This window comes from Rhinolophus ferrumequinum, chromosome 13, assembly GCF_004115265.2.
Source record: "Rhinolophus ferrumequinum isolate MPI-CBG mRhiFer1 chromosome 13, mRhiFer1_v1.p, whole genome shotgun sequence".
NCBI lineage: Eukaryota > Metazoa > Chordata > Mammalia > Chiroptera > Rhinolophidae > Rhinolophus > Rhinolophus ferrumequinum.
The window spans coordinates 52,585,540-52,611,594 of record NC_046296.1 but is presented as its reverse complement, the minus strand read 5'-3'; the positions used below and the strand labels follow the sequence as shown (position 1 = coordinate 52,611,594).

At 49.5% G+C, this 26,055-nt stretch overlaps 1 protein-coding gene across 1 annotated transcript in view; it reads left to right on the top strand.

Moving 5' to 3' along the window:
* The window catches only part of BABAM2 (BRISC and BRCA1 A complex member 2), a 364,621-nt gene extending 341,971 nt beyond the window's left edge, over positions 1-22,650 (top strand). The window contains exon 12 of the mRNA XM_033125481.1: positions 22,221-22,650. Coding sequence (XP_032981372.1) covers positions 22,221-22,284 — 64 coding nt within the window. The 3' untranslated portion in view covers positions 22,285-22,650. The remainder of the gene's footprint in view (positions 1-22,220) is intronic.
* The last annotated feature ends 3,405 nt before the right edge of the window (positions 22,651-26,055 follow it).

The window sequence follows — 26,055 nt, the reverse complement described above, 5'->3', positions numbered from 1 at the left end:
CCATCTGTGTTCCCGGTGTCCTTTGATTCCATTTTTTGGCCCCTCTGAGGACTGTTTAAAGACTGAACCTCCCCCTCTCCATCCTGCTTTCTCAGTGGAAAACAGGGTTAGGGTTTGCTTTCTGGACTCAGTCATGCAAACCAGAAGAAGCTGCACATGGAAAGAATAACTAGCAGGTCAGCACATCTTTGTCGGGGAAATGAACTCAGCTGTGCCCTTGTGAGAGCTCCTGAGTGCCCCGGGTTGGGGTCCGATTATCCTTCTCAGCCACTGGGGAAGTATTCGTGATAACCAAGTGCAGCTACTTCCATGTTTGTGCGCTACGGTCGTTTTCTTTCTTGGAAAAATAGACAGACATCTTACAGAGTCAGAAAGGAAGGGGTAGAGGAGTTGGTTTTGGATTTTATGGTTTACTAAAGTAGAAACATGTCCTTACTAATGGAATCAGAGTTGCCTTTAAACTGTTAGAAGACGAAACATACAGAAAGTAAAGAAAATGCAAAGGATAGTGGCCTGGGAGGTAGGAGATCTGGGCCTCATGGGGCACCGTTATTAATTTCCTGTGTGATCTTGGGAAAGACACTTCACCTTTCTGGGCTGCAGTACCCTCTTCTGAAAGTTCAGGGCTATTAGCTGATGATCTCTAAGCTCTAAGTTATTTCTGGGATTGTAACTGAAAATGGTGTTTAAGGTAGGTTAGCATACTTTTTTATTCATGTTGAAAAATTCCATCTCTGTTGCCAGAGTTCAGACACAAATTGAAAACACTACTAAGTGGAATTAAGTACACTATGTACGTGATGCTTTTTCGTACAACCTGTATCTGGTATTTATAGAACACTTCAGTTGCAGAACGTGCACACATATGCCCCGAACACACACCCAGTAAAATAATTGTAGCTGCAATACATTTTCAGATGTCAAGTTAAAACAGCTTCTCGGGAATTAGGCTTGACGGTTCAGATGTGCGTGTTGCGTTCTGACAGGTGCCGCCAGGGCTGCTCAGGGCTGTCATGTGTGATGTGGAGTCCAGCCAAGGCAGGAGAGCCAAGTGCTTGTTTCTATCACTTCTCATTAAGGCATGAATTCTAGAAGGAAAAAAGTGGCGGGGGAGGGGAAGCATCACAGAACAATCAGACTGGCCGTTCTCTGCACATCATGAATGACAAGCAGAGGACTTGCTTCTGCAGAAATGGGATCCTGTCTTGTCTGTTGTCAGATCTTTCAGCACAGGGACCACCTGCTAAAATGAACGAAATTCATGACCTTGTAAAATAGACGCTTTACACAGGTGAGCAAAAACAGGAGCAGATATTGGGGCAGTTTCCACTATTCAAATCCACTGCCAATAGTAGAGGTAAATTGGGTGACCACACAGAAATGCATCTAGGAAGGTACATGTGACACTGGGGGCCAGTCTAAAGACATAGAACATAGAAGGAACCTTAGAGATCATCTAGTACAGCCAAGACTGAATATGGTAAGCATTAGCCATTGCGGTGGACATTAAATGAGATCATTGGTATAAAACCCATAACACAGCGATTGGCATAGAGGTGACATTCAATTTATCATTTTCATTTCCTGGAAGAACTTGTTCAAGGCCAGGCAGTACTAAGATTAGAACCCTATGCCCCTGATCACTGGTCCACAGCCCAGCCCAAGCTGCCTCTGACCTCTTACCTTTCCTCTGCCTGTTTCCTGCTTTGCTCACAGAGCAGCACAGTGGGGTCAGGGCTGGAGGTCAGCATTTCTGCATGCACGTACCTACCCACCTATGCATGGAGGGGCCGGGCATGGGAACCTTCTTTCCAGGTTCTCACCGCAGAGGCTGAGGGCTGCTGTGGCCATGGGGAAAGCCCAGGGTATTCTCGAATAGAAGTTGCTCTTCTGAGAGTATAGAGCCCTGGCACTGAGGACCTTTAAGGGAAGGTAAACATTCCTGTGGCCCAACTTATTACTAGAATCAACGTGCTAAAGAAGAAACGGGATATTATAATGGAGCAGGCCAAAAGAAAGACACTTCTTCATAGCTGCCTCCACACCAGCAGGGAGGCAGCACACTAAGAAGAGAACAAAAAATTCCAGTGACTCCTATCTTCCCAGACAGACATAACCTCTGGTGCTTAGTCACGCCGAATGGAAAATGGAAGCTAAGAAAGCAGAAGTGAGGCAGGAGTGGTCTGGGGTAGTCATTCATCCAAAGTCACTTCTGAGGAGAAAAAGTGGTTTGCCCCCTTGGTGTGCTCTCTGGATAGCCAGGGCTGCGTTGCCAGGTAGAGGTGCCATAACTGTCAGGAGAACAGACTTCGGAGCAGCTGTGATTGTAAGAAGCAAGTGTAACAATGGTCTGCAGTTATGTAATTGCTGGTGATTCATTCTGTAAACATTTAAGAGTTATATACAGGCCATGTGCAAAGCATTGGGGACCACAACCCCCCCCACACACACACACATACACACAGTTGCTGCCCTCCAGGTGCTAAGTAAAATTCATCCACTCATTTCAAAGAGCCCCAATTACAAAGCCTGCTGATTGATTTTGGAACGGTCCATTGCTGGTTGCGATTCCATTCTGACAACAGGGCCATCCATGGTATAAACGACTCAGTCCACGGAATACAAGTCAGTATTGCAAAGCGGGAAGCTCTGTAGCTCTTCTCAAAATCAAAATCAAAATTTAGAAAATCAAAATTTTCCATTATTGATCATTTTGGGGGATTGGGTAATCCTTCAACTGTCATCCTTCCAGTTGTCCAGAAAAGTGAAATTTATGGGAGCATCTAGATAAAGGCAAGACTATGTTGTTTTTCTCAGAATAAATGATAATGGGTCATCCAGTCCCTCCTGATTATCTCATAGATGGCAATAATAGTAAATATGTATTGAGTACATGTACTGCACCAGCATAGCTGTCAATGCTTTACGTACTAACTCCTGTAATTCTCCTAACAATCCTATGAGATAGGTACGGCATTACGCCTGTTTCACAGGCTATGAAGCTGAGCCCCCAGAGTGAAGTGACTTGTCACAGAGCAGCTTAGTGCAGGAACTGAGAGTATGCATCAGATTTCCCAACTTACAGACTGGCATTCTGCTCTTACAGTGCCCTCCCTGCCTCTTCCTCAGCTTGATTGCCTGTCTATTTAGAGCTGGAGTCTCTAAGCGCTCTGCCTTGGACACTCAGGTTTGGTGTGCCCCAGTGTGGATTTGTAGTGGCAGACGTTTTGATTTGGTTCTGCCCAGATCACCAGCACTTTCCCATTCATTCATTCTTTCATTAAGCAAATGTTTATTGAATTCAACGTAGGTATCAGGCGCTATGTTAAGTGATATGTGGGACATAGTCCCTGCCTTCACTGAACTAGAGGCGGGATGTAAATTCTGTATAAATAACTTTTGTGAGACAGCAATATGTAGTAGGAGTCCTGAGAAAAGGATACGATGTCTGTTTCCTGAGATCAAGGAAGCTGACATTGGAGGATGGGTAGGATTTGCTATGTAGAGATGGAGGGAAGACACTCCTGCCAGAGGGGATAGAGTGCCCAGAGGCCAGGAAGCATGGGAGGCCAGTATACACTGACCTATGACTGAAGACGGTAGTAGTAGAAGGGGCAGGTAGCCAGGTTCTGCAGGGTGGAGGGAACTTGTGCTCTGGGATCACACCCACCAGAATTCAAATCCTGGTTCGGCCACTTTCTGGTAGTATTTTCTTACCTCTGTAGATGCTGGTTTTCTCATCTATACAGGAGGGTAACAGCCCTCTTTCACAGGGGATTGTGAGTGTTAGATGCAAAAAAGATGGTAAAATACCTGGCATATTATTGGTGTTCAGTGAACAGTAACTGTTGTTATTAATTGCCTTGCTAAGACATTCAATCTTTTTTTTTCTGTGGACAATAAGGTTTTTCTTAAATTAACAAATTACATGTTGATACAATGATCTGCTTTGGTTTAGATAGTAAATCATAATAGATGCCCTTGGCCTTGGAAATATTAAGAAAGACAGTTAAAAACTAAGTTCTGTAGTCATACTTGTGGAAAACTATCAAAAGAATGTATCTTGGGCCCTTTTCACCCCTTCTTTGCCACCTCAGTGCCCAGGGCTCTCAGGGACCCACTCTTGTTCTCCAGAGTTAAGGTTGCCAGTTTCAGTATAAGTATATCCCATGCAATGTTTAGGACATACTTACACTGAAACATGATTTGTGGTTTATCTAAAGTTTAAATTGATTTAAATTGGTTTAAATTGGCATCCTGTATGGAGGGACAGCTCAAGACTCAGTCAGAACCGTCTGTCTGCCTGTTTGGGGAAGGAGGACTCATCCATCTTGTAGTCTTCTCCCTCAGGTAACACAGGCCCTGCACAGCAGACTTTAGCAGTGCCTTCATATCACTTCCGGGGTAGAGACATTAAACGCTGATGGGTCCTACTGTGTGTGGGACCCACCTGTGTGCGGGGATGTAGCAATGAAGTGAGCAGGACCTCTTGTACCAATCTTCACATACCCATGGCCCTCTTTCTCCAAAACATTCTCTCAGACAATTGGCAGAATGGAAAAATCCTTTGTGGCCTGATAACTTATCTCATGAAATAAGAACAAGTCCTCTTGCACAGTTTCTTCCTGGAACTTCAGCTGTCGCTTGTGGTGTGAGTGGTTTGAGACGGCCAGAGCAGGCAGGATGGTAACTGACCAAATGCTTCCTGCACTGGTGTCTGAGGATCACAGTATTGGAGCTGGAAGGACAATCAGCTGCCTCACTTGGGGAGTAACAACAGAGAAGACCCAGAGAAGGAAAATGCTTGCCCAACGTCACACAGCGATTCAGAATTTGAGTCAGAATTTTAGTCTGGGTCTACTACCTTGGGTTCTTCAGTAATAACTTAGAGTGTCTGAGAATTCCCGGTGCACTTGTTTGGGTGATTTCTGAACATTTTCTCTGGATTACCTGATAACAGTGGTCTCCCAGTCTCCACTTGCCTGCGTGTCCTTTGGCACTGCCACACTCAGCGTCCTGTTTGACTCATCCTATCCTTCAGGCAGAGTTTGTGAAGCCCCTAAGAACAAGATCCCTGCTGGTGGGGAATTCATGGCACTTTCTAAGACCAGCTTGATCTTGGCCTTTCTCGTTAGTACCTCCTTGCTGATCCGATTGCCCCACCCTGACCAAGTGTTCTGCAATCGAGATGGAAAAATCCACCTCCGAGCAGGTGGCTTCTAACCTTAGTTGCAGAGGAGTAATTTGCCCACATAACATGAGGTGAAAATTAACACAAAGCAGGGTGTGGGTTTGAACAGAATAGCGCCCTTGGGCTTAAGAGTGACTTTGACCTATTCCTCCTAGACTAGGATGATTATCCGGCTGCCAGAGAGTTCTTAGAGGAATCACTCTATTAATGGCATCACTGGCAAGGTGGTATTAGCCCTAAAACCAGCTTTATCTGCACCCTCTGAAAGCAAACTTGACCGTGCAGGCAGAGCCAGCCCACGTGGGAGCCCGGAGCAGCGATCATGGGATCTTCCACTCTTTATTTTCTTGTTCTTGCCACGACCTGTCATAAGACCAAGAAAACTTGTTTTGAAAATGCTTGACAGCAAAACAACCTGTTCTCAGCCCTGGACAAGAGGGTTTGTCCTCTCTGACCATTTATGCACTGTCAGATGTTTGACTAGCTACTGACTGGAAAAAATGAATTTGCTGTTTTCTTCTCATATTGTTCATAGGCAAGTGGCAGCGGCTTTCCAGGTCCTTGTTTCCCTTTTCCTTCCAGCCCCTCACCAGAGACATTTCAAGACTGTGCCTGAGTCTAACCGGTGAATGAACGTTAGCAACATATACTTATGAGGTTATAACTGATGGTTACCTCTCTGCAGGTTTTCTTTCCCAATCCTATTAGATTTTAACCTGCGATTTTCCACTTGGCATTTTGATCCACTCTGGAGAAGTTAAATGTGTGAGTCAAAATCTCCAGTTATCTCAGTGGCTAGTTTAGCCACACCGGTGGCTCCAAGGCCTGCAGCAGCATCTCTGTTCCTCCCACTAAGCCATGCAGGTCTTGGTTTTGAATGGTCTTGGGTGGGACCTATGACTGTGAAGCACTCACTTCACTCCTCCTCTGCAAATAGAAGTTTGGACTAGATAAAGAATTGGCAAACAATAGCCTGAGAGCAAATATAGCCAGCTGCTGGTTTTTGTTAATAAAGTTTTATTGGAACACAGCCACACCCATTCATGTATATGTTTAGCATGGCTACTATCACTACAGGGCAAAGGTCAATTGTAGTGACAGAGTACATGGCCTGCTAAGCTGAAAATACAGAGGGTGCCAAAAAAAAGTATACACATTTTAAGAAATGAAAACTATATTAAAATTGTCATACTCAATATATACCAATAACGAAAGATGAATACAAGTCACGTTTGACTTCTGCAATTACAAGAGGTGCTCAAAGTGGTTATCATCAGTGTCCAGACACTTCTGATTACGGCGAACTACGGCTTGAGCAACGTTGACCAAAATGTCCACTTGTATACATTTTTTTGGCACCCTTGGTACTTAAGATCTGATCCTTTACAGAAAAAGTTTGCTGATCCCTGGACTAGATAATCTTTAGGGTTTTCAAAACCAACTTTCTATTTCTATGACTTTTGAACTTGTGGCAGTTCTTTTACAACCAGAGCTCCTGCAGTAACCAATAAGGGAGCTTGTCTCTTCCCTGTAGTAGTTACAATACAAAACATGCTTTCAGATTGTTGAAATCAACAAAGGGTGGAGGCTCATTTTGCTGTATTTTGAGAGTTGATTTTGCTATGTTTGTATTTGTTTATTGGTCTGCTGGCTCTGTATCCATGGTGTCTTACCAGTTTTGGAAAAAAGGCACCCTGGCTATGTAGGTCTGACTGCATTCAGTGGCGTGGTTCAAGATGGGACACCTATTGGAACCTCCATGGAAGAGAGCTCTGATTTGTCTGCGTGATAACCATGCCAGGAAAGGAGCCAAGTGAGGACCTGTGTAGCTGCCCAAACCCACCCACCCCGTCTGTCTGTCTCTGTTACTTCATCTCCAAGTCTGAGCATGGGCAGGAACAGCTCAACGTGGCTGTAGTGAGAAAAACAGGAATGGGTCCTGAAGGTGCCTTAAAAATGCAGAGACTAGGAAAAAACTAATCTTTCTAATCTTCTTACCCAATGCCAGTCCAAAGATTATAATTTATAAAATCTGCATCCCAGGGACATGCATCCCAGGCTCATGTTCCAGATGCATTAAAGGGAATCCAAGCCATAGAATTGAATAGTCCCCTTACCAGGCCTATAAAGAACTTTTGTACCAACTAGAAAAAGGCGCCCCCTTTGGGTTGGTGCAGAGATCGACTAATAGCTTTGGGTAAGAAAAACATGCCCCTTTCTCTGGGCATATGGGCCTGGGAGAGCACACAGCTTAGAGAGTGGAGCAGGGGCTGGGTTTCAGCCCCCACGTGCTCCCAAGGCCTGACACCTTTGTGCAGGGCAGGAACTGCACTCCCAAATGGAGCAGCCACTCCTGATAGCTGGTATCTTAGGCGTCTGCAGGTTCCTCCCACAGGGGCCTTGCCAGCCAACAGCAGGTCAGCTCTGCTTGGCCTTGGTGTTTGAGACCACAGCTGCCAAGGCTGGTCCACATCAGCAGTGCTGCAGTGCGGGGGCGGGGGGGGGGGACAAGGGTGGGGGGGGTACTCAGAGCCTCGGAGCTGGAAGACGGGTGCCCCATGGCCGGGAGCACAAAGCCGTGGTCCTCGCCCAGCAGGCATTGGAGGCCCTGATCTAGTTTAGGTCCTGGCTCTGCTCTGCCAGCTTCTGACCTAAAACTGGCTCCGCTTAGGAAATGCACATGATTTTCCACACAGTTGTATCTCAAAGGTAACATGTTAGCTGCACAAAGAAATGTGTTAAGAGGTCCAGAATAGACAAGCTCACAGTGTTGGGAACTGACCTCACTCCCGAGGCATTGGGTTACACGCTGCCCAGTGTGTGCAGTGACGACATTCTGCCGGGACACCCTCCTCTGCAGGGTGTGTCGTCAGAGTGTTTTGAGAAGGCTTTGTGGACTCCCCATGGGTGAGACAGCCTTGTGGTCAGATCTGATTTCCACCTCTCCACTCACATTGGAAATTGTATTTGAGCCAGCCATGTGGGCAAAGTTTGAAAGACTCCTAACCCACCCTTTTCATTGTGCCTCTATCAGCGGTTCCCATCGGTTCAGAGGCCAGAGGATTAGAAAGAGTAAGCCTGGGAGCCCACAGTAGCCCAGGACTCAGTACCTACTTCCTGTCTCTTTTCTTGGTTCTGAAAGGCGACTGGGAACGGGAGGGAGTGTAGATTGTCACTGTTTTGAGCCCTAAAAGGTGCAGAGCACCATGCTAAGGAGCGGTTAGAGCCCTGTGGATAAGAGCACTTCTCTCTGTGCCCCAGAAAGATGCGATAGGGAGGATGGAGGGCCGTATGTGGGCGTAGGTGCCGCTGCACCCCATGGGGAAGGCTGATGAGACCCCAGTGGAGTCGACACCGGGAATAGCCCTGTATGCTAGCGTGAGGCCCGGGGCCCATGGTCTGAGAGAGAGAGATCTCCCAATTAACAAATGTTTCCGGTTTTAAAACCTCATTACTCTGAATCAGCGAGCTCCTGATAATGCCCCTCACTTTTAGCTACAGATGCTATGGCCAGACATGGGGTTGGGGGCAGCCCCCAGCGGGGCTTCCTAGTGGCACATGGATACCCCAGAGCCGTGCCCTGCCTGTTCCAAGCCTGTGGCCATAGAAAGCACAGAAGACCCTCCAGGGCTGGCAGTGTGCTGACGCTGGGCACCGGCTTGTATCCAGATCCCACTCTGCCTTTACTGCGCGCCTCTATTTCATACACAGGATTGTTACTTGGATTAAAATGAGGTAGTTGTAAAAGCACATTATAAACTACAAAATATTAAGTATGAAGTTAGTTTATTTACTCATGCAACAACTACTGAATGCTCACTAGGTACAGGTACTTTAGGCAGTGGTCCCAGGTGTTCCAGGCCCCCTCATAAACAGGAGCTATTCAATAAATGTTTGTTGAATTAATGTGACAGGAGTTCCTCAGAGTATGTTTATGTGGCTGTGTCAGGGAAGTGGAGGGTGGAAGAAAATAAAAGCAACACGGTTGGAGTTCTTACCATGTGCATAGCCCTGGTGACTCACGACCACCACGCAAGTCCTATGGGCCCCTGGAGAGAAACACATGGAGACTGAGGGAATCACTTCCGGAGACACATAGTCTCTAAATGACAGAGCCGTATCTGAGTTCAGTTGTCTCTGACTCCCACATCCGTGTCCTTCCCTCTGAATACAGTAGCAATGGCTGCAGTGTGTTCTCCTTGCCACAGAATGATAGTAGCGGGCTCCACCTCTAATCCATTATTCTTCTCCCAAGGATCCCCCAGATCCCTGACCCAGGCCAAATCCAAGCCCAAAATGATCACCCCTGATTCTAGGCCAAGAAAGCGGGTATGGTGTGAAATCAAAGCAGAATGAGGCTCCATCACCACAAGCCAAACCTCATGCTCACAAGAGTGCAGGTTGTAGCAGATCAACAGCCTTTGATGCACACTCGAAATTCCTTCCATGGTCAGCCACTGTGAGAAAAATCTCATCCAAACAGTGGACTCTTGGCAGAGGGAGGGCGGTGTCTTTTCAGGCATAAAGCTACCAGCAAGGATCCCAAATCACTGGAGGGAATCGTTGGTTTCCACAGAAGACCTAGTTTCTTGAAATAAATTTTTAAGGGATTTTATCTGCCCCGCTGCCCCCACCCCACCCTGCGGTCTTCCTTGCCTCTAACTTCTTGGAGAAAAAGACGATCATGCAGCTCTTGTCTTTATGTTGGTTTTCAGCTCAGCATCAATGCATCCTTTTCTCAAATTTAGCACCTAGTATTTATTCTAATAAAGAAGGGTAGAAAAAGAGAAAAGAAGAGCTAAAGAAGTTATTATCTGGCTTGGTCTCCAAAAACCAGTCCCTTTAATTGGCAGTAGTTGCCTGGACTTAACAGATTTAGGAAAGAAGAGCATTCATTCATTTAGTCAGTCAGTCATTCAGCAGGAAATTGGGGTATTTCTGTGGCACTGAGGTACAGCCCCCAGAAATGAGCATGGAAGCCTCTGGTGTTTACACCAGAAAGGGCACGGATCTAAAGAGCTACATTTAAAGCTGAGTGGACCCAGGGCTCCAGAGCCAGCAACACCCAGGGACTCCTGCCCACAACGCTCAGAAAAGCAGCCTGGCCTTGGGGTCCAGAGCACATGGCAGAGGCCGCAGCTGCCCTCACCATTCAGTTCCCAAGGCCCCACTGAACCTCGGCAAAAGCTCCACCCGAGGCTGACCACAGAAGTAGAGAATGTGTACACAAGAGACCAACCAGCAACCCCAGACAACTTAGGTAGGATTGTTTGTCCCAGAAGGCAAAACTAAGACCCATGGCTGGGAGTTTCCAGGGGCCAGATTTCCGTTCAGAAGGAAGAACATTGTAACTATAGAAATGCCCTCACGAAAGGTGTTCAGGCAGACACTGGAGGGTCACCCCTCAAAAGTGCTATTAGGGCAGGTCCTGCCTTGGACAAGATCTACGATCACTCCCAACTGTGTGCCTCTGATTAGCTGCAAATGAGTGGCTCAGCAGTTTGTGCTATGGAGCTTCAGAGGCAGGACAAATGGCTGTGGGCTGGGATTGGCGGTGGCAGGCTCTGTGGAGGGCCTGATACTCATGCCAGGCCTTGAGGGTGGGTAGGTTTTCGGTAGTGAGTCCCCCAACATGTTGCATGATTCAGGAAAGTACCCTTTATCTGCAAAGTAGAGGGACTCCTACTTAGCTGGCTCCCAGAGTTGCCAAGGGGAATTAATTATTGTTTGTGATGTACTTTAAGATCCCCGGATAAAAGACCTTGTATAAATGCAAATTATTATTATTGTCATTAAAGGTGCTAGACGTCTGGCCAGCTGGATAATGCCCTGGTGTAGCTCTGAGCAGAAAAGAAAGTGCATCCCAGGCAGAAGGTTTGCTCTGGTCATTCCAGAGCAATAGCAGTGAGAAGGCCAAGGAAGGCTTGGCCCATGACTGAAAGTGAAGCCACTGTCTCCCGCCCAGGGTTAGCATGAGCTCTCTGCTATGGGTCTCAAGTGGCACTGAGGTGCAGCCCCCAGAAGGGTATCCCCCTGAAGGCCAGGGCCCTGCTCGCATTCATTCTTCGACCCCTGCAGGAACCAACCCTTTACTAGCACAGGAACTAACCATGAATGATGAGTGTTTGGTTGTCTGCTGGTCCGAAGGATGCAAGGAAGATGGGCAGGATGGATGCTGGCCATCTGTTCTGGGGCTCCTAAGTCAGATGGGGAGACAAAGGGGAGATATATAGAAACCTCAGACATGTTTAATGCCTCTGGCCTTGCTTATTAAGGCTCTTAAGGGAACCCCTCTAGCAAAGCACAGGGAGAGGTCATTTGTTAATTACTGCCTCCACTTACACTCTCTGTGGCTAAAGTGGTTGGATTGATACCAAAGCAATAACCAGAATAGTGAATAGTGTATTAGACCTGGAAGTGAACTCAGAAGCCATCCCTTCACTTTACAGATGAGGCATCTGGGACATAGAGAGGTAAGGCGCTTATCCACGGTCGAATAGCAAGTGAGAAGCTGAGCTGGGATCACAACTCAGGCCTCCCCATTTCTAGTCCACATCTTGTCAGGATAACAATGCCTCCCATCTTATCGCACTTTACAGACACAGTACTTCTCAGCACCCTGCAGAGTTTGAAGATGTCAAAGGACTTTGTGTTAGAGGAACCTTCTGGGTATCCCTTGCTCTTCTGGGGCTCCTTATGTAGAGAACATTTTCGGTGCCTCCATGTGCACCTGGTGGATTGCATGTGCCCTTGTAATCCACCAGATGCTCAGAGTACGCCTCATGCTTCTAGGCTGCATTAGGCCTTCCAGGCACCAGACGGGGATGGCCAAGCAAGAGGGAAGTCAAGTTCTTCCCTTTGTCCCTTGTGATCAGTCAGGATTCTACTGAAAAGCCCAATGCAGGTCCCTAGATGAGGGGTAAAGATACCAGTCAGTACCTTGGCACACACAAACCTGCAGGGGGCGGGCCATTTAGGGGGATCCCTAAGAACAAATGTAGGTGTAATGGGAATTGGTAGTAACTAGCTCTCGAAATCATTACTGGGCTGCTGGCAATTCCAATTTTAATGGAGAAGACTAAAATATAGCTGAGAAGGGGAAGATCACCACCAAATCAAAAAAACGTGAGCTGTCATCCACCTCCCACCCTCACTGCACAGATGAGGAAATGGAGGAGTGATTCAGTGTCATGCAGCAGAGCTAGAGGCGGAGCTCTAGACTCCTGCCGAGTGGCCAGTGCCCGTTCCGCTGGAAGTCTTGGTGTAGAGAGCAGGTGCACTCTGACGTCAGGCTGCTCTGGATTCAGGAGCATTGCCACCTATTCGATGTGTGGTCTTAGAAAAGTTCCTTGACATCTCTGAATCGTAAATTCCTCATTGGCAAAAAGGGAGATAATAATACCTACCTGGTAGCAGGCCCATTAGGAAGAGTAAATGTAAAATAATATAAATGAAAACAACAGCACGATGTCTGGCACGTAGTAGGCACCTCCCTTCCTTTATTCTCCTGGCTTCTAGACTTTTGCCACAGGCCACAGGAAGACATTTATTTTATATCCTAATCCAGTGTATATACAACTGAAACAAGTTTCACAAAAAAATGTTCCTCCTTGCCACGTGTGGTCACTCTGCTTTTATTTAACTTTATTTTAATGCTGGTCAGGACCCACTAATGGATTCCACTGATCATATGAACACGCCTGTTTGATACCCTGTGTGGATATCATTTATGCACATGGTATCTCTGTTCTCCCTTTCTGTCCTTCCTTCCCACCCGCCCTCTCTGTAACTGGCACAAGGGGCCACAGAGCTACCTGTCCACAGCATGCGCGGGGCCCTGGGCTCGTTCCGACCCACCGGGCAGGTGAGCTCCTCCTCCTGTGCCCCTCGCACCCTCTGCAGTGCACCACAGCATGATCGAGAGGACCCCTGAGACCCTCCACCTGCCGAAAGTTCTGCCTCCTCCTGCCATCCTGCTGTGGCACTTCCCCACGTGCCAGCCGAGCAGGAAGGGTAGGCCTCTGGCATCCTCTCCTGTTGTGAATACTTTCTTTATATGGAATTGCTGCTTTTCCACCTGTAAGCTCAGGGAGCCTGGCGTCTGGGGAGATTATTTCAGCTGCCAGGCGGGGGGATTCTCGTGAAAAGAAGAGGGACCAGGGCCATCCTTGCTGCCCCTCCCCTAGCTCTTCAGGGGTAACTATGAAACACCCAGCGAGGAGGGTGGATAGCCAGGATGCTGGAGTGACCGAACGCTGTGCTTAAAAGGCAGCAGGCAGCCTTTTAAGCCTAGGCCCGAGCAGCTGTGCATGGCATGAGTTGCAGCCTCTAGATGCTGAGTCCAGTGGGAGAAACCAAGTCTACAGCCAGGCAAACAATAGTTAAAAGCCCCAGAGAGAGACTCTCTGGGGAGGAGATTGTTTTATGGCCCAAGAGCTGATCTCCTACATGTTCTCTCAGGTCTTTGGGGGTTGGCACTTTCCTGTGGAGGCTGATGCCTGGCAGTGCTGAGCGGAAGCTTTGGGGCACCATCTCCGCCGGGACCTGTGTGGCTTGGGGCCTGTACCTACACTGGCCAGGACCTGCACTCCATGTGGTCAGCTCCGCTGCGACCCTGAGCACTTCCTCTTTGAAGTCCATCCTTTGGTTTTTCCCCTTTCGCTGACTAAGAAGGGGAAGGTCATCTGTGATCTTGGAGGTGACTCACCGCCATCAGACAGGTGACCATCTCCCCAGTCATCCAGGGCAGGTGGGCTGCGGACGGAGCAGAGGACTTGAAGTGCCTGCTGCCAAAGCACCTGCCACCTGAGGCACACCAGGCAGGTGCAGATGGGGAGACAAGACGAGTCCCAGGCCTCAGGCAGCACCACATTCCTTAGCGCCCCCGCACCCACTGTCTGGCCTGAGCCTCAGCCCAATGAGGTGTGTGTACCCCATCATCTCAGCCAACCCCCACCCCGGGGCCCAGCCTTTCTCAGTGGCCACACTGCCACCCATCCTCCCAGCCTCCCATCTGGTAGGTTCGTGGTGGAAACAGCAGCAGCCTGAGAGTAAGGAGACAGTGAGGACTGGCTCAGACTTGGCTTACTAGCTCTGGGGACTTGGGGCAGCCCCTGGGGGCATTCACGCACCAAACTGACATTTACCTGCTGTGAGGCCCTAAGGAAGGTGAGCACCATGGGGCACTAAGGATGAACCACCTCCAAATTCAAGCGGCTCCCAGAGGCCTGTGCTAACAGCTGTCATTATCGTATGCCATATTGAGGGGACCATCCACTTTTCTGGCCCTCAGTTTTCCCTTCCCTGTAATCATTAGTCCAGATACAACCTCTGAGGTTTCTTTGTGTTACCAAATCCTATAATTCTAAAATATGTCTTTAAATTAGCCAAATGTTGACATTCATTTGAGAAATATTTATTGAGGGTCTCTGTGTTGGGCACTATACTTGAAGCTTGGATTGAAAGATGGATGAATATGACAACGGGTGCAGCCATCAGGGAGCGTCCAGAGGGGTGTGGGAGCATAGTTGGGATATGATCGCCATGAGCACAGAGATGGATCCCAGAGGAAGAAGGTAGCCCTGTAACTAGGGGAGCCACAGGAGCCCGTGAGGACTCTCATTTGGCACCTGGCCCTCTCCTGTCCTCCTGCTCCTTCTCATATACTGCACCAGGGGATGCCCAGGGAGCAGATGTCAGCAGCCACTGGGAGCAAGGCCTGGCCCTTGCAGTTGCAGAAGCTGGCTGCAAGCTGCTCTAGCCCAAAGGAACTGGCCAAGCTCCAGAAGACCTCCTCAGAGTGCCTCAGAAGGAGAGAGAACGACTAGGTAATTTTGATCATTTTAGTGAGCGTTTAAAAATACCCTATGATTTAGAGATTTCATCCCAATACTTTGATGTCTAGAAATAGATCCCAGTTGGTTGTCGAAGTCCGTCTAAATAGCTTTTGATTTAATTCAACACATACTAGACTACAGTCTCGGCTGTCTCACAGGCAAGGAGCCCGAGCTGTGTAAAACATAGTCTAGACACCAATCTCAGCATCTCAGACTCAGCAGACCATGGCTGGGCCTGAGGTTGGAGGCCCTGTGTACCATGAAATCCAGCACAGGGGAGATTGATTCCAGCTGAGGGCAAGAGCTGCTGCCTAACACTGTGAGCTTGGGATATTTTGTTCTCAGTATGATATCAAGCCTTTGCATCTCAAGTGTGTTAATTTTCTTGTTTTGCAAGTTTGTACCCCCTAAAAATGAACTGGGCCTGCTCAAGGGTTGGTGCATTTAGGGAGACTGTGTACGTGAACCAGTTACAACCACTTGTTTGTTCCTGTAGCCCACACTGGAGAGCTAGGCTGACATCGCCCATGGCACAGCTACAAAATAGGCTCCCATCATGCCAGTTACTTGCTCACCAAGGCACCCAGAGTTGGAAGGCCAGTCCTTACAGGGGACTTGGGGTGTTTGAGGTGAAGGGCACTGAAGTAGAACCAGTCTCTTTGTAGAGATCCTATTATAAGAATGACCCCTTTGACACAGGGAGAGTAACCCCACATGAGTCAGTATTTACAGTGGCCGTTCAGGACAATGAGGGCAAGGCAAGGCCATGAGGAACGATTAGCGGGACTTGTCTCACACTATTTACAGGACTGCCTTGATTTTCAGACCACAATCGGTTTTCATATGACTGATTGAAAACATGTGCCAGTTGAAGTCACAGCTGCAGAAGAAAACTGGAAAAAGAAATGAGCCTTAGATGTTTTGGAACTTGCCTATATTTGCCAAAATGAATTCTGACTTGATTTATGTGTTCTTGATTTCCTGAAAACGAGGGTCGTGTCCCTGAACCACTTCTCCCACCCCGCCCCACCCCACCACCACGTTGGCCTGACTCTGGCACACAGCATAAGGCTCATCTTATGATTGCCCAAAGAAAAAAAAATTTTTGAATTCCAGAAAAAGTCTACTTTGGGTCCTGTTTTGGAAGAAAACAATTGTTTAGGCTCTTGCAAAATAACATGTCCTAAGTAAATGAGCTTAAAGGCAGCAGGGTCCCCCTCTACCTGGTCATGCCCCAGTGGGAAGACATGCTCCAGTGGCACTAGGATCAGGGTGACCCTGGGCAGGTGTCTTAACTAAACTCACGAAGCTTGTTTTCTCACCTACGAAATGGAAGCATGGCTCCTGCCATAGTGGACAGAATGAGCCGGTGTGAGCACCAGCTTTGCGCACTGAAGCCGCCCTATGTGGTTCCTTCCCTTTCCCCAGACTCCCAACCTCCCTGGGCTTTGTAGTCTCTGGTTCTGTTTTCACTTTCTTAGAGCTGTATTGATTCAGATTTTCAGATACTGATTTCATTCATTTGAAAATATCCATCAAATAAAGAAAAACTGTAATTCCAATAGGGAAAACCCCTGTTGAGGAGGCCATGTTGGACAAAGATCTCTAACGGCCTCTGAGGATGTTCCTGATGGCTTCCTTTCCTAACTCTCTTCAGTGCCCCAGAGCCCCTTCCGCAGAACACAGAGATTGTTGCGTATCTTGTTTCTCCTGACAACTTACTGTGGGCTCCTGGACCTCCCTTTGGTGGGAGGGCAGGGGAAGAGACCTTCCATCCCTCTCAGAACTTTCTGCGGTGCCGTAAACATCTACTCAGAGCTGTGCAGTGGTCATCCTTACCCCTGTCTGGTTTGTGAGAAAGTCTCTCAGATAACAACTACACCCCCCGCCCCGCACCCCCGCCCCGCACCCCCGCCCCGCTACCGCGCCCCCGCCCCTCGCCGCGCCCCCGCCCCCCCACAGCGCCGCCGCCCCCCCCACCGCACCGCCGGGCCCCCCCCCCCCCCCCCCCGCACCCCTCACCGCACCCCCGCCCCCCCTCACCGCTACTACCTATGATGCAATGGGCCCTGGGTTTGGCTAGTGCCCTAATTCAACAGATGAAGACTCAAGACACAAACAGGTCAAGTGACTTAGTGAAGGTCACATCGATATCTCAGAACCACAACTGGGTGGCACTTAGAAATCATCAAGTATAAGCCTTCATGTTACAGGTGAAGAAACTGGGTCCGAGTTCCCCATGAGAAAACAAGCTGGGTTCTGGACTAGAACCCGTTTTCCGTCTCATGGGTCAATGCTCTTTGTGCTTCCCCCACGGCCTCCCCTTTATGATACATGCCATCCTGAACAGAAAAAGATCCGTTTGCGGCCAATTTCAGTACCCGCCATGAGCAGTCAGAGCCCCATGCTTCTTAAGTGTCCCTGCACTCCACAGCTTCTGCCTGCGCCCTGACCGAGCCTTTGACCAGATCCGCACCCTGGAGCACACCAGTGGGCTTGGGCAGAAGACAGCCAGGGCGGGCAGGTGCCGCTCACTGCGGAGCTCATCCTTAGATTCCACAAGTAATGCCACTAGCAGCTCTGAACTGGATTTCGAGAGATGCATAGGGTCCCAATGACTTTGGCTGAGTGCCCATCCCTGAGGCTGGCCATCTCTGTGCCTCCAGCTGCCAACTCCATGTAAGTGAGAAGTGATCCAGGAAGCCACAGAGGAAAGAATGAACTGAAGGCAACGACCCTGGGGCCTCTCTTTCCACCCAGGGTCCAGCTGTCCCCACAGACTCAGAGCCTCTCCCTCTCAGACCCAGCTTGGTCCCGTGGTAACAGTTGGCATCTGTTGATCATCTAGTATGCCAAGCACTGGGCCAACTGCTTACTTGGACCGTCTCATTTAATCCTCACGAGGATTGCGCTTTAAAGTGGGCATTATTATTTCCCTTTATAGTTGAAGAAACTAAAACTAAAGAGGTGAGTCACTTGCCCAGGTGATACAGCCAGTAAGGAGCAGGGCCCGGCCTTGAGCCCAGCGCTGGCTGGCTCCAGAGCCCACACTACACCGCGCGTCCTTCACATCCTGCAGCCCACAGGGCCCTGGAGTTCATCAGGCTGGGCTCCCTGCTTTATAGACGCGCCCAGGGAAGGGAAGAGATTTACTCCTGGATCCAAGATCCAGAAGAGTAGCCCCACTGGGCCCCTCAGTCCCTGACTTCTGCTCCAAGGAGTCTGTCTACTCCGCCCACTGCGGCACCTGTGAGCTGAGGCCTTGGGCCAGGAGCCAGCTCTCCAATGCATGGGTAACCTACCCGGCCTCGGCCTGGGCTCAGTTCTTTTAGTTTTATTCTTCCAGCTTGAGACTCTGGGATTGGACTGAGTTGTGATTTTATAAAACCTGGAGCAAAGGACTGAGATCAGTGGGGAGGGTCAGAACCTTACTTTGTCCTAGGGCATATTGAGCTCCAATTTGGTCTAAAAATAAACTCCCTCCAGTGTGACCAGAGGGAGGAGTGTGAGTGCCTCAGGGCCCCTCTCCCTGCCAGCCGACCGTCTTGGCCAGTTAATGGGGAGGTGAGGAGACCTTCCCTCCCCGACTGTAACACACACTTCTAAAGCTTACCAACACTTTGTCTTTGGGTAAAAGAGTTTTTTAAAAGGTGACAAATAACTAGCGCCAATGGCAAGATATACTCTGGGCAGCTCTCCATTTTCTCCAATAAAAATGTGAACTAAATGAAGACAGTGCTGTAAAAAAATCTGTACACGGGTGGGAGGCTGTTGTCATTTTCCCGTCCCGCCGCCCCCCATCTGACTTCAGGAGGACGGCTGAGAAGCGCTCACTGACAACAGCTGGTAGCATCATGCCTTTAAATAGCCCTTCTCCACCCTGCTTCCCCTCCGGCCGCACGCAGTTTGCCCTGGCAGGGAAAGCCCAGGACAGGACAGGAAACTTCAGAACTTTCTGAAGGAGGAAAGAGCCTGCTGTAAGGCACGTTCCCTCTTGCCAAGACCTTCTGGTCTCAGGAGCTTGCACTGTTGCAGCCCTTTCCTCAGAAGTTTCCAAGGAAAAACTAAACTGCTCTTTCCTCCTTCACGTTTTCTCTTGTGCGCGTCACATCAGGGTGGGCTTATCCCCCGTCCTCACCACGAGGAAACAGAGCTCGGGGCCTCTCCCCCTAGGTCTAGGACACGTTCTGCCTCATCATGGCCCCCCCTTTCCATAAGGACGGTTGTGGCATGGTGCAGTGGGTGGGAAAGGCCTTAAGTCGTTAAGTCTCAGAGAAGGTGACGGTTCGGCTGGCTCGGGAGCGTGTTAGCAAGATGTGTATGAAGAAGGGTCTCTATCTTTCTTTCTCACTAATTGTTGCCATAATTTACGTAAAGTGTGAGAATGGACTGCATTTTCTTCAGTACCAAAATACTACATTTGTCCGCTTTCTGGGGTTGCTTTCTCACCTTCTTCAACAGCGTGTAATGGACATGCCTTAACTGCTTCCTGCAAACCGGGGGCCATCAGAAATTAGTTACAGCCACAGAGGCCTCGCTGAGTGCTCTCTGTGGGGTCTGTGGGTTCATTGAGACGGGGGCGTGCTCGCTGCTCCAGAGCTGGCAGTGCAGCCCAGCAAGCAAGATGTGCCCACATGTGCCAGATGCCTGGAAGAAGCCCCAAGAATGTCTACGTGCAGGGAGAGAACCTCTAGTGACCAGGGAAGGCTTGATGGGAGCAAGGGTATTTGACCTGAGCATGAATAAGGCCCAGAGATGGAAAACCATATATGTGAGGAAAAGCAAGTGGCCGAATTGTCGGGGGTGGGGGAGCTCACATCCTGGACCCTGCAAGATGCCTGTAACATGGCAGTGGGGAACCTGCAGTTTTTCTGGGATACCATCCTTAGCTTAGCTTCTCAAACTGGAGGGGAGAGGGGTCCCACAATCCCAAAAATGTAATGGAGGTAAAGGGCAAATTTTTTAATGTGTTGTGGAGCCAGAGAGTGAAAATCAGAGTGCCAGGCCGAGAGTTAGGGAATATGAAGAGCCTGAGTTGGGGTAGTGACAGAGACCCCCACTCTGAGAGAATTTATCTAGCTGAAGCAGAAAGGGGAAGTAAACCTAGTGGTCAGGGGAGAAACCGGCTTCTGCAGCAGTTGTATTGAAAGGTAACAAGATGGAGTGCCAGTGCGTGTCAGGAAGGAGAGAGGGATGAGAGGGAGGAAGAGGAAGAACCTGCAGGATGAATTCACCACAGGAGTTTGGGGAGAAGTGGAAACAGCAGGGTTCTGTCGCAGAAGTACAAACGGGTCACGGCACTTTGAAATACCTAATGATGAGGAACACGTTGTTTGGAACAAACACACTGGTTTGAATGACAGAGACACATCCAGGTCACAGTGTCCTGCCCGTGGATGGGAATGTGTGTGGAACTAGAAGTTTGGGAGAGAAATGAGGGCTGGAGACTCAGATCGGGTGATTTTCTGCTGAGGGTGGTGGAAGCCTGAGAGTAACCCCACGGTGCCTGAGGGGAGTAGAAAGGAAGGCGGAGGAGACTTGGGACCAGACGAGAGTTCCTCTGGGAGTGGGGAAGGAGGGACAGAGAGAGGAGGTGAGAGGATGTGTAATGGCGCACAGAGAGCCCCAGAGCGAGGAGCCAATGTTGAAGTGCTGCAGAGAGGTTTCAGGGGCCACTCAGACCGACACAGCCAGGGCAAAGTGGTGAAATTCAAAAGGGGCTTCAGTGGACTAGGTGTGGGGCTGGGGCAGGCTGGTGTCATCACTGCACTGTGCTGTGCTCCAGGCATGGCCCCGGCCCCCTGAGGTGTGTGAGGCTGCTCACCCCTACACTGAACTATCCCCATTTGAGTTTTCACGACTCCTGAGCACCTGTTCTCTGTTCTCAGACTGCTTCCGCAGGTCTGCCCCCTGCCTTTGAGTTCGTGCCTCCGCTCCTTCTAGTTGGTGTTCTAATCTCCTGGGAGCCTGGAGCGCCAAGCTTATTAGAACCGAATCCTAAGTACAGTGGACTCTGGGAGGCCCCCGTGGGTAAGGTGCGTGAGGTCTTTGCAGTATGGGGCCTGGGTCTTCTCGGTGGCCCTCCCTCGTTCATGTCATGATTCTGGGTGAGCCACTTAAGGAAAGTGTGACTACTCTGATCTCATGGGAGTCAGTGGCAGAGGAGGGAGGAGGAGGCAGGCCTGGGTGACCAGGGCATGGGGTGCCCACCCCGACCCCTGCAGCTTCCTCTCCCTCCACTTCATCTCGCCCCTTATCTTCCAGCAGAGCTTTTAGTTCCCAGCTCACAGCAAGCCATCCCATGTCCCCAAGCCTCTGCTCCTGCTGTCTTTTGCCTAGAACCCACGTGATGCCTTCTCTACCTCTACCCACACTAATTGCCCCAGACTGGTGCCTCCTGGCACCTCCATAGGTGCCCTCACCACCTCAGTTGGTATCACATAGGTGTCTGTCTCCTCCTCTAAACTGAGATCTCCTGCATGGCAGGTGCCACATCTGGGTCACCTCCACCCCTGGTACCTCATACAGTGCCCGGCACAGAGTGGGCCCAGCACATGCCCTTCTCCTGATGTACAATGTAGAGCCCGCTTCTACGGATTCGAATCTGCGTGCCAGAAAGTCTAAACAGCAAAAAGGTCTGCCCCAGATCCTATCACTAGTCTCTGACTGACCAGAGAAGTTTCTCTTGATACCCAGCCCGGCTTTCTTTCCAGCACAGCAAACTACATATATGTTTGGAAATAAATGGAGACCATGGATCACTTAGAAATCCTTTTTATTAGATCTTCTTTGTCTACATGAAGTCAGAGATCCAGCTGAGTGACAAGTACAACCCTCTTGATATTTCAGATCACCGAAACGACCAGGTGGTTGGCTTGGTCACTCTATGGCTTATAGCTTAGACCGGCCCTCGTTTTTGGCCTGGGAAACTGCAGACAGAACCTGAGTACTGATGTCTGATAGAAATTGGCAGCCAGGAGGGTCTGCGTAGGCGAGACAGCACAGTAGTGGGGTGCGCGTACCTCCCTTGGAAAAATCCAGAAGGCTTTGCATCAGCAAGAAGGAAAATCCAATCCAAGATGCATGAACAATAAATAACAACTGTTCTGAGTTAGGTTGAAAGCTCTGAGTTGCACTTTTTTCGAGTTGTTTGTGCTAACCACAATTTTTTTTCTCCTTCTCTTTCCCACCAGGGCTTATTTCAAAACCTTTGTGCCTCAGTTCCAGGAGGCAGCGTTTGCCAGTGGAAAGCTCTAGGAAACACCAGTCTTGAGAGGTGGCCAGCCAGACTGCTCTGTCCACATGCGTGTCAGCACATATGGCCGCTTCCTGGAAGCCACTTGGAATGTCTTCATGGCAGTGTTTCGCTCACACAGCAGCTTTGTGCGTCCTGTCTGAACCCAGCCTTGAGTCCCTCTCCTCTGGTTGCTCCCTCTTTGTTTCCTTCTGTATATTTCTCAGTTGGAAGAAATAAAGTCACAAATCATGATGCAATATTTTTCCAGGGAAAGTAAGACATCATAAATGCACACACCCTTCCTTACTCCAAAGCCTTTGTCTCTGAGACCTCTTTTAAGTTTTAAGATTAAACCCACCCCCCTTTGCTTTTTTCCCCTGAAACTAGTATCTTACGTACGTGTGTGTGTGTGTGTGTGTGTGTGTACACACCACACACCCCCCATTTCCCATCTGGGGCAGCACTCCATTGGAAAAGGCACTGCCTGAGTGAATCTGACTGATCTGCACAGCGTCAGCCAGGCCCCAGGCTGGAGCTCGGGAGCAACTGGGTGGCCGCACCCCGCCCACCCACCCGCCCCAGCTCCCTGTGTGCACAGCCCATCCTGACCCAAGAGGCCGTCATTAAAGCCTGCTGAATGCGTCAGTGACTTGGTCCCTTTCTCCCCTCACCCCTCCCAAGGCTGATGGCAGAGCTGCTGGGGTCTTGCCGCACTGAGGGAGTTATGCCTGGAAGACACAGGGGCTTGTGGGTTATTCCTGGCGTATATGTGATTCCTAGGCTCAGCCATCGGGAATAGCTGGGGAATATACCGTTTTTCCTAAATGTATGGATTATCAGAGGTGGACAAGGTCTCAGAAGTCATTTTGTTTCAACCCCCAACACCTCTCCTCTTAGTACAGAGGAGAAAACTAAGGCCCAAGAGCTACAGAAACCCCCAGAAAATGAGAAGTGAATCTGGGAGTTCGGAGCCAGGCCTGTCCAGACCATCACGTGACCTTCCTTAACTTCTACTCCCATTGACTACAGCCAGCCTGATAGCTTTCCAAGATTTACAGTTCAGTTTAGCATCATTCCACCCTGAAGCCTTTCCCCATAGGGAAGCAGGCCCTGCACACACAGGTGAGACAAGCAGCTGGCCTGCACTGCCTGGGCTCTTCCGTAAACCCACCTGCCTTCCCAGTCGAAGGTGAAGCCGGGCCCCACCTGCCATAAGGCCACACAGGGTTTAACGCTGCCTCTCACTGTTCCCTCAGTTCCCTTTCTAGCTCTTGGAGCCCCGTTTTACCATGAGAGCCTGGAGGAGAACCAGCTCAGAGCCCTTGTGGGGACCAGAGAGGAAGACCCCTCCTTCCTTCACTCTCTGCACCCAGGAATGTGCTCAGGAGGCAGGAGCACAGCTCCAACAGATTCCTGGCTTGGCTACCAGCTGGACGGCTGCCCAGCTGGGATCTTTCTCCATGTGGGTACTTTGCCCCCTGCCCTGAAACCTTGGGGATTCCCTTAACAGAACAGTGTCCTGTGTCCACACCCCAGCTCTGTCATTAGCTGGCGGGTGACCTTGAATAAATCCTTTTTCTCTATAATACAAGGACTCGGCTCATCCCAGGAACTTTGTAAAGACCTGCTCTGGGCCCCACTGCAGGCCTGCAGAATCCGGGCTCACCAGCCGGGGCTTAGGCATTTGGATCTGTTAACACTCCCAGGTGATGGATTCTATTGCGTAAGCTGTCATGACCCCTCAGCCAGCTGACTGCCCACTGTACTTCAGGGCAGCTGTGTGCCAAGCTCCACTCTGCTCCATGACACTGGCACTTAGGATTGATGTGGCCACCACTCCCCGCCACAAAGTCGCATGGATTGGGCTTGCTGCCTTCAGAGCCAAGAGTTGACTGAGTCAGGGTTTGCTTCCGACCCAGCGTGGGTTTCCAGTTCCAGTTCTAGCAGAGGCAGTGGTGGGATGGGATGAAGTCATGTAGCCTGGACCCTTGGCATTTCAAATAGCCAGTTGACAGTGACAGCAGTCAGTAGTGCGCAGTGTGATCTGGGAGTGGCCTTCCTACCCCTGCCAACCTCTAGGGGTCCACATAGCTCGGGCTGGCCAGGTCACCAATGACCTGCCTGCTCGTCTGTGAAGCAAGTAACCGTGTAACTCGGAAGTGCTGTCACACACTTTATCTCAGTCTCAGCACATCTCTGCAGCAGACCTGTGAAGTAAGCAAGTGAGTAGGATCACCCCTTTCCACAGATGAGGAAACAAGATGAGAGAGGTTAAGTGAGTTACCCACGATCCCCAGCCAGCCAGTGCCAGGTCAGGACTCATCCCAGGCTCCTGGCTGGAGATTCACAGTCACTTCTTATGTATATCTCCCTAGTAAACGGAGGCTTATTTTTTCTTTCCCAGTAAAGGATGGTGTGCTATGTATAAGCTTGTGAGCGTGTCTCGAGAGAATGTGATTTTTTAAAAAGACTTTTCAGCCCCTTTAGCACAGAGGGAGGGTTTGGACTGATTTTATGAGGGGGAACCAAACAACAAAAGGTGATAACAGCAACTTCATATTTCAAATGCTGGGGATTCAAAACCAGCATTTGTGAGATTTTTTATCTTTACCCCCGACAGCAACAGAAGCAAGTGGTGCTTGTAAATGGGTGACAGTCACCTGTCTATTTTCAAACACATCTTGCTAGTTCCGCCCGCCATCGAGCATTGTACTGCACACAGAGTGCAGCCCAGAACTAATTAGTAAATGGCTGTAAAATGCTTTGAAGATGAAAAGTGCCATATACGAAAGCACATTATTATTACCTCATAAATCCTGTCTCCAGCTTACTCAGCCTTTGTAATTTCAGTGAATCTTTAGCTCGGCACAGGCAAGGAGGAGGACTCAAATGTATTTACTAGTAATACCCACATCTGATTAGGGAGTCTCCTGGGGGGACCCAGGGAGGAGGCATAGCCACTCAGCTGGATTCCCGAGGACCCACTTCTTACAGGCAGGGGGTGCTGTATTTGAGAGCCCATTTTCTTCTGGGATGAACTAGAAACAGTATGAGCTTGAGGAGGAGGGAGACTTATATTTGAATCCTGGCTCTGCCCACTTACTGGCTGGTAAATATTTAACAAGCAGTTTTTCAGTGACTTAAAAAGGAGGGGGAAAAAAAGGAATGGGCCCTTCTTTGTACTGTTTGCCAATTTCCAATGTGTAAATACTCCCACCATGACCGATTCCAAGCTCGGAACGTGAGGTCACCAGATGCAGACGAAGGAAGAGCAGGGAGGGTCGTTGTGGTGGGAGCCGTGCTGGGTGAGCAGGCTCCGGTTCAGGTCTTTACTGAATCTCGCTGAGTTTTGTCCTCCTCATCTGTAAAATGGGAACAAATAATATTGGCCTCCCAGGGTTGTGAGAATTAAATAAGTACATAGAGCACCAAGTAGGGTGCTTGGCACACAGAAATGTTTGATAAATAGTAGCTATTATTACTACAAACTAGAAAAAGGGTTTTCTGATGTTGACTTTGGCCTTTTTCTAAAAAGTCAGAATGCCCCTGTTAAAGTCCTGCCAGTGAATATGGCCTTTAGAAGAGTGACCCTGTCTGGATTACTAGGAGGACAAAGTGGTGAGTCATCCTGATCTTAACAAATGAGAGATTAGCTGTGTCTGTGGGATTTCCCCCCCCCCCGTCCCCCCTACACACGCACACACACACACACACACACACACACACACACACACGGTCTTGCTCCAGCTCTGGGCAGGACTTCAGGCTCTGGGCAGCACTTGAGAACAAAC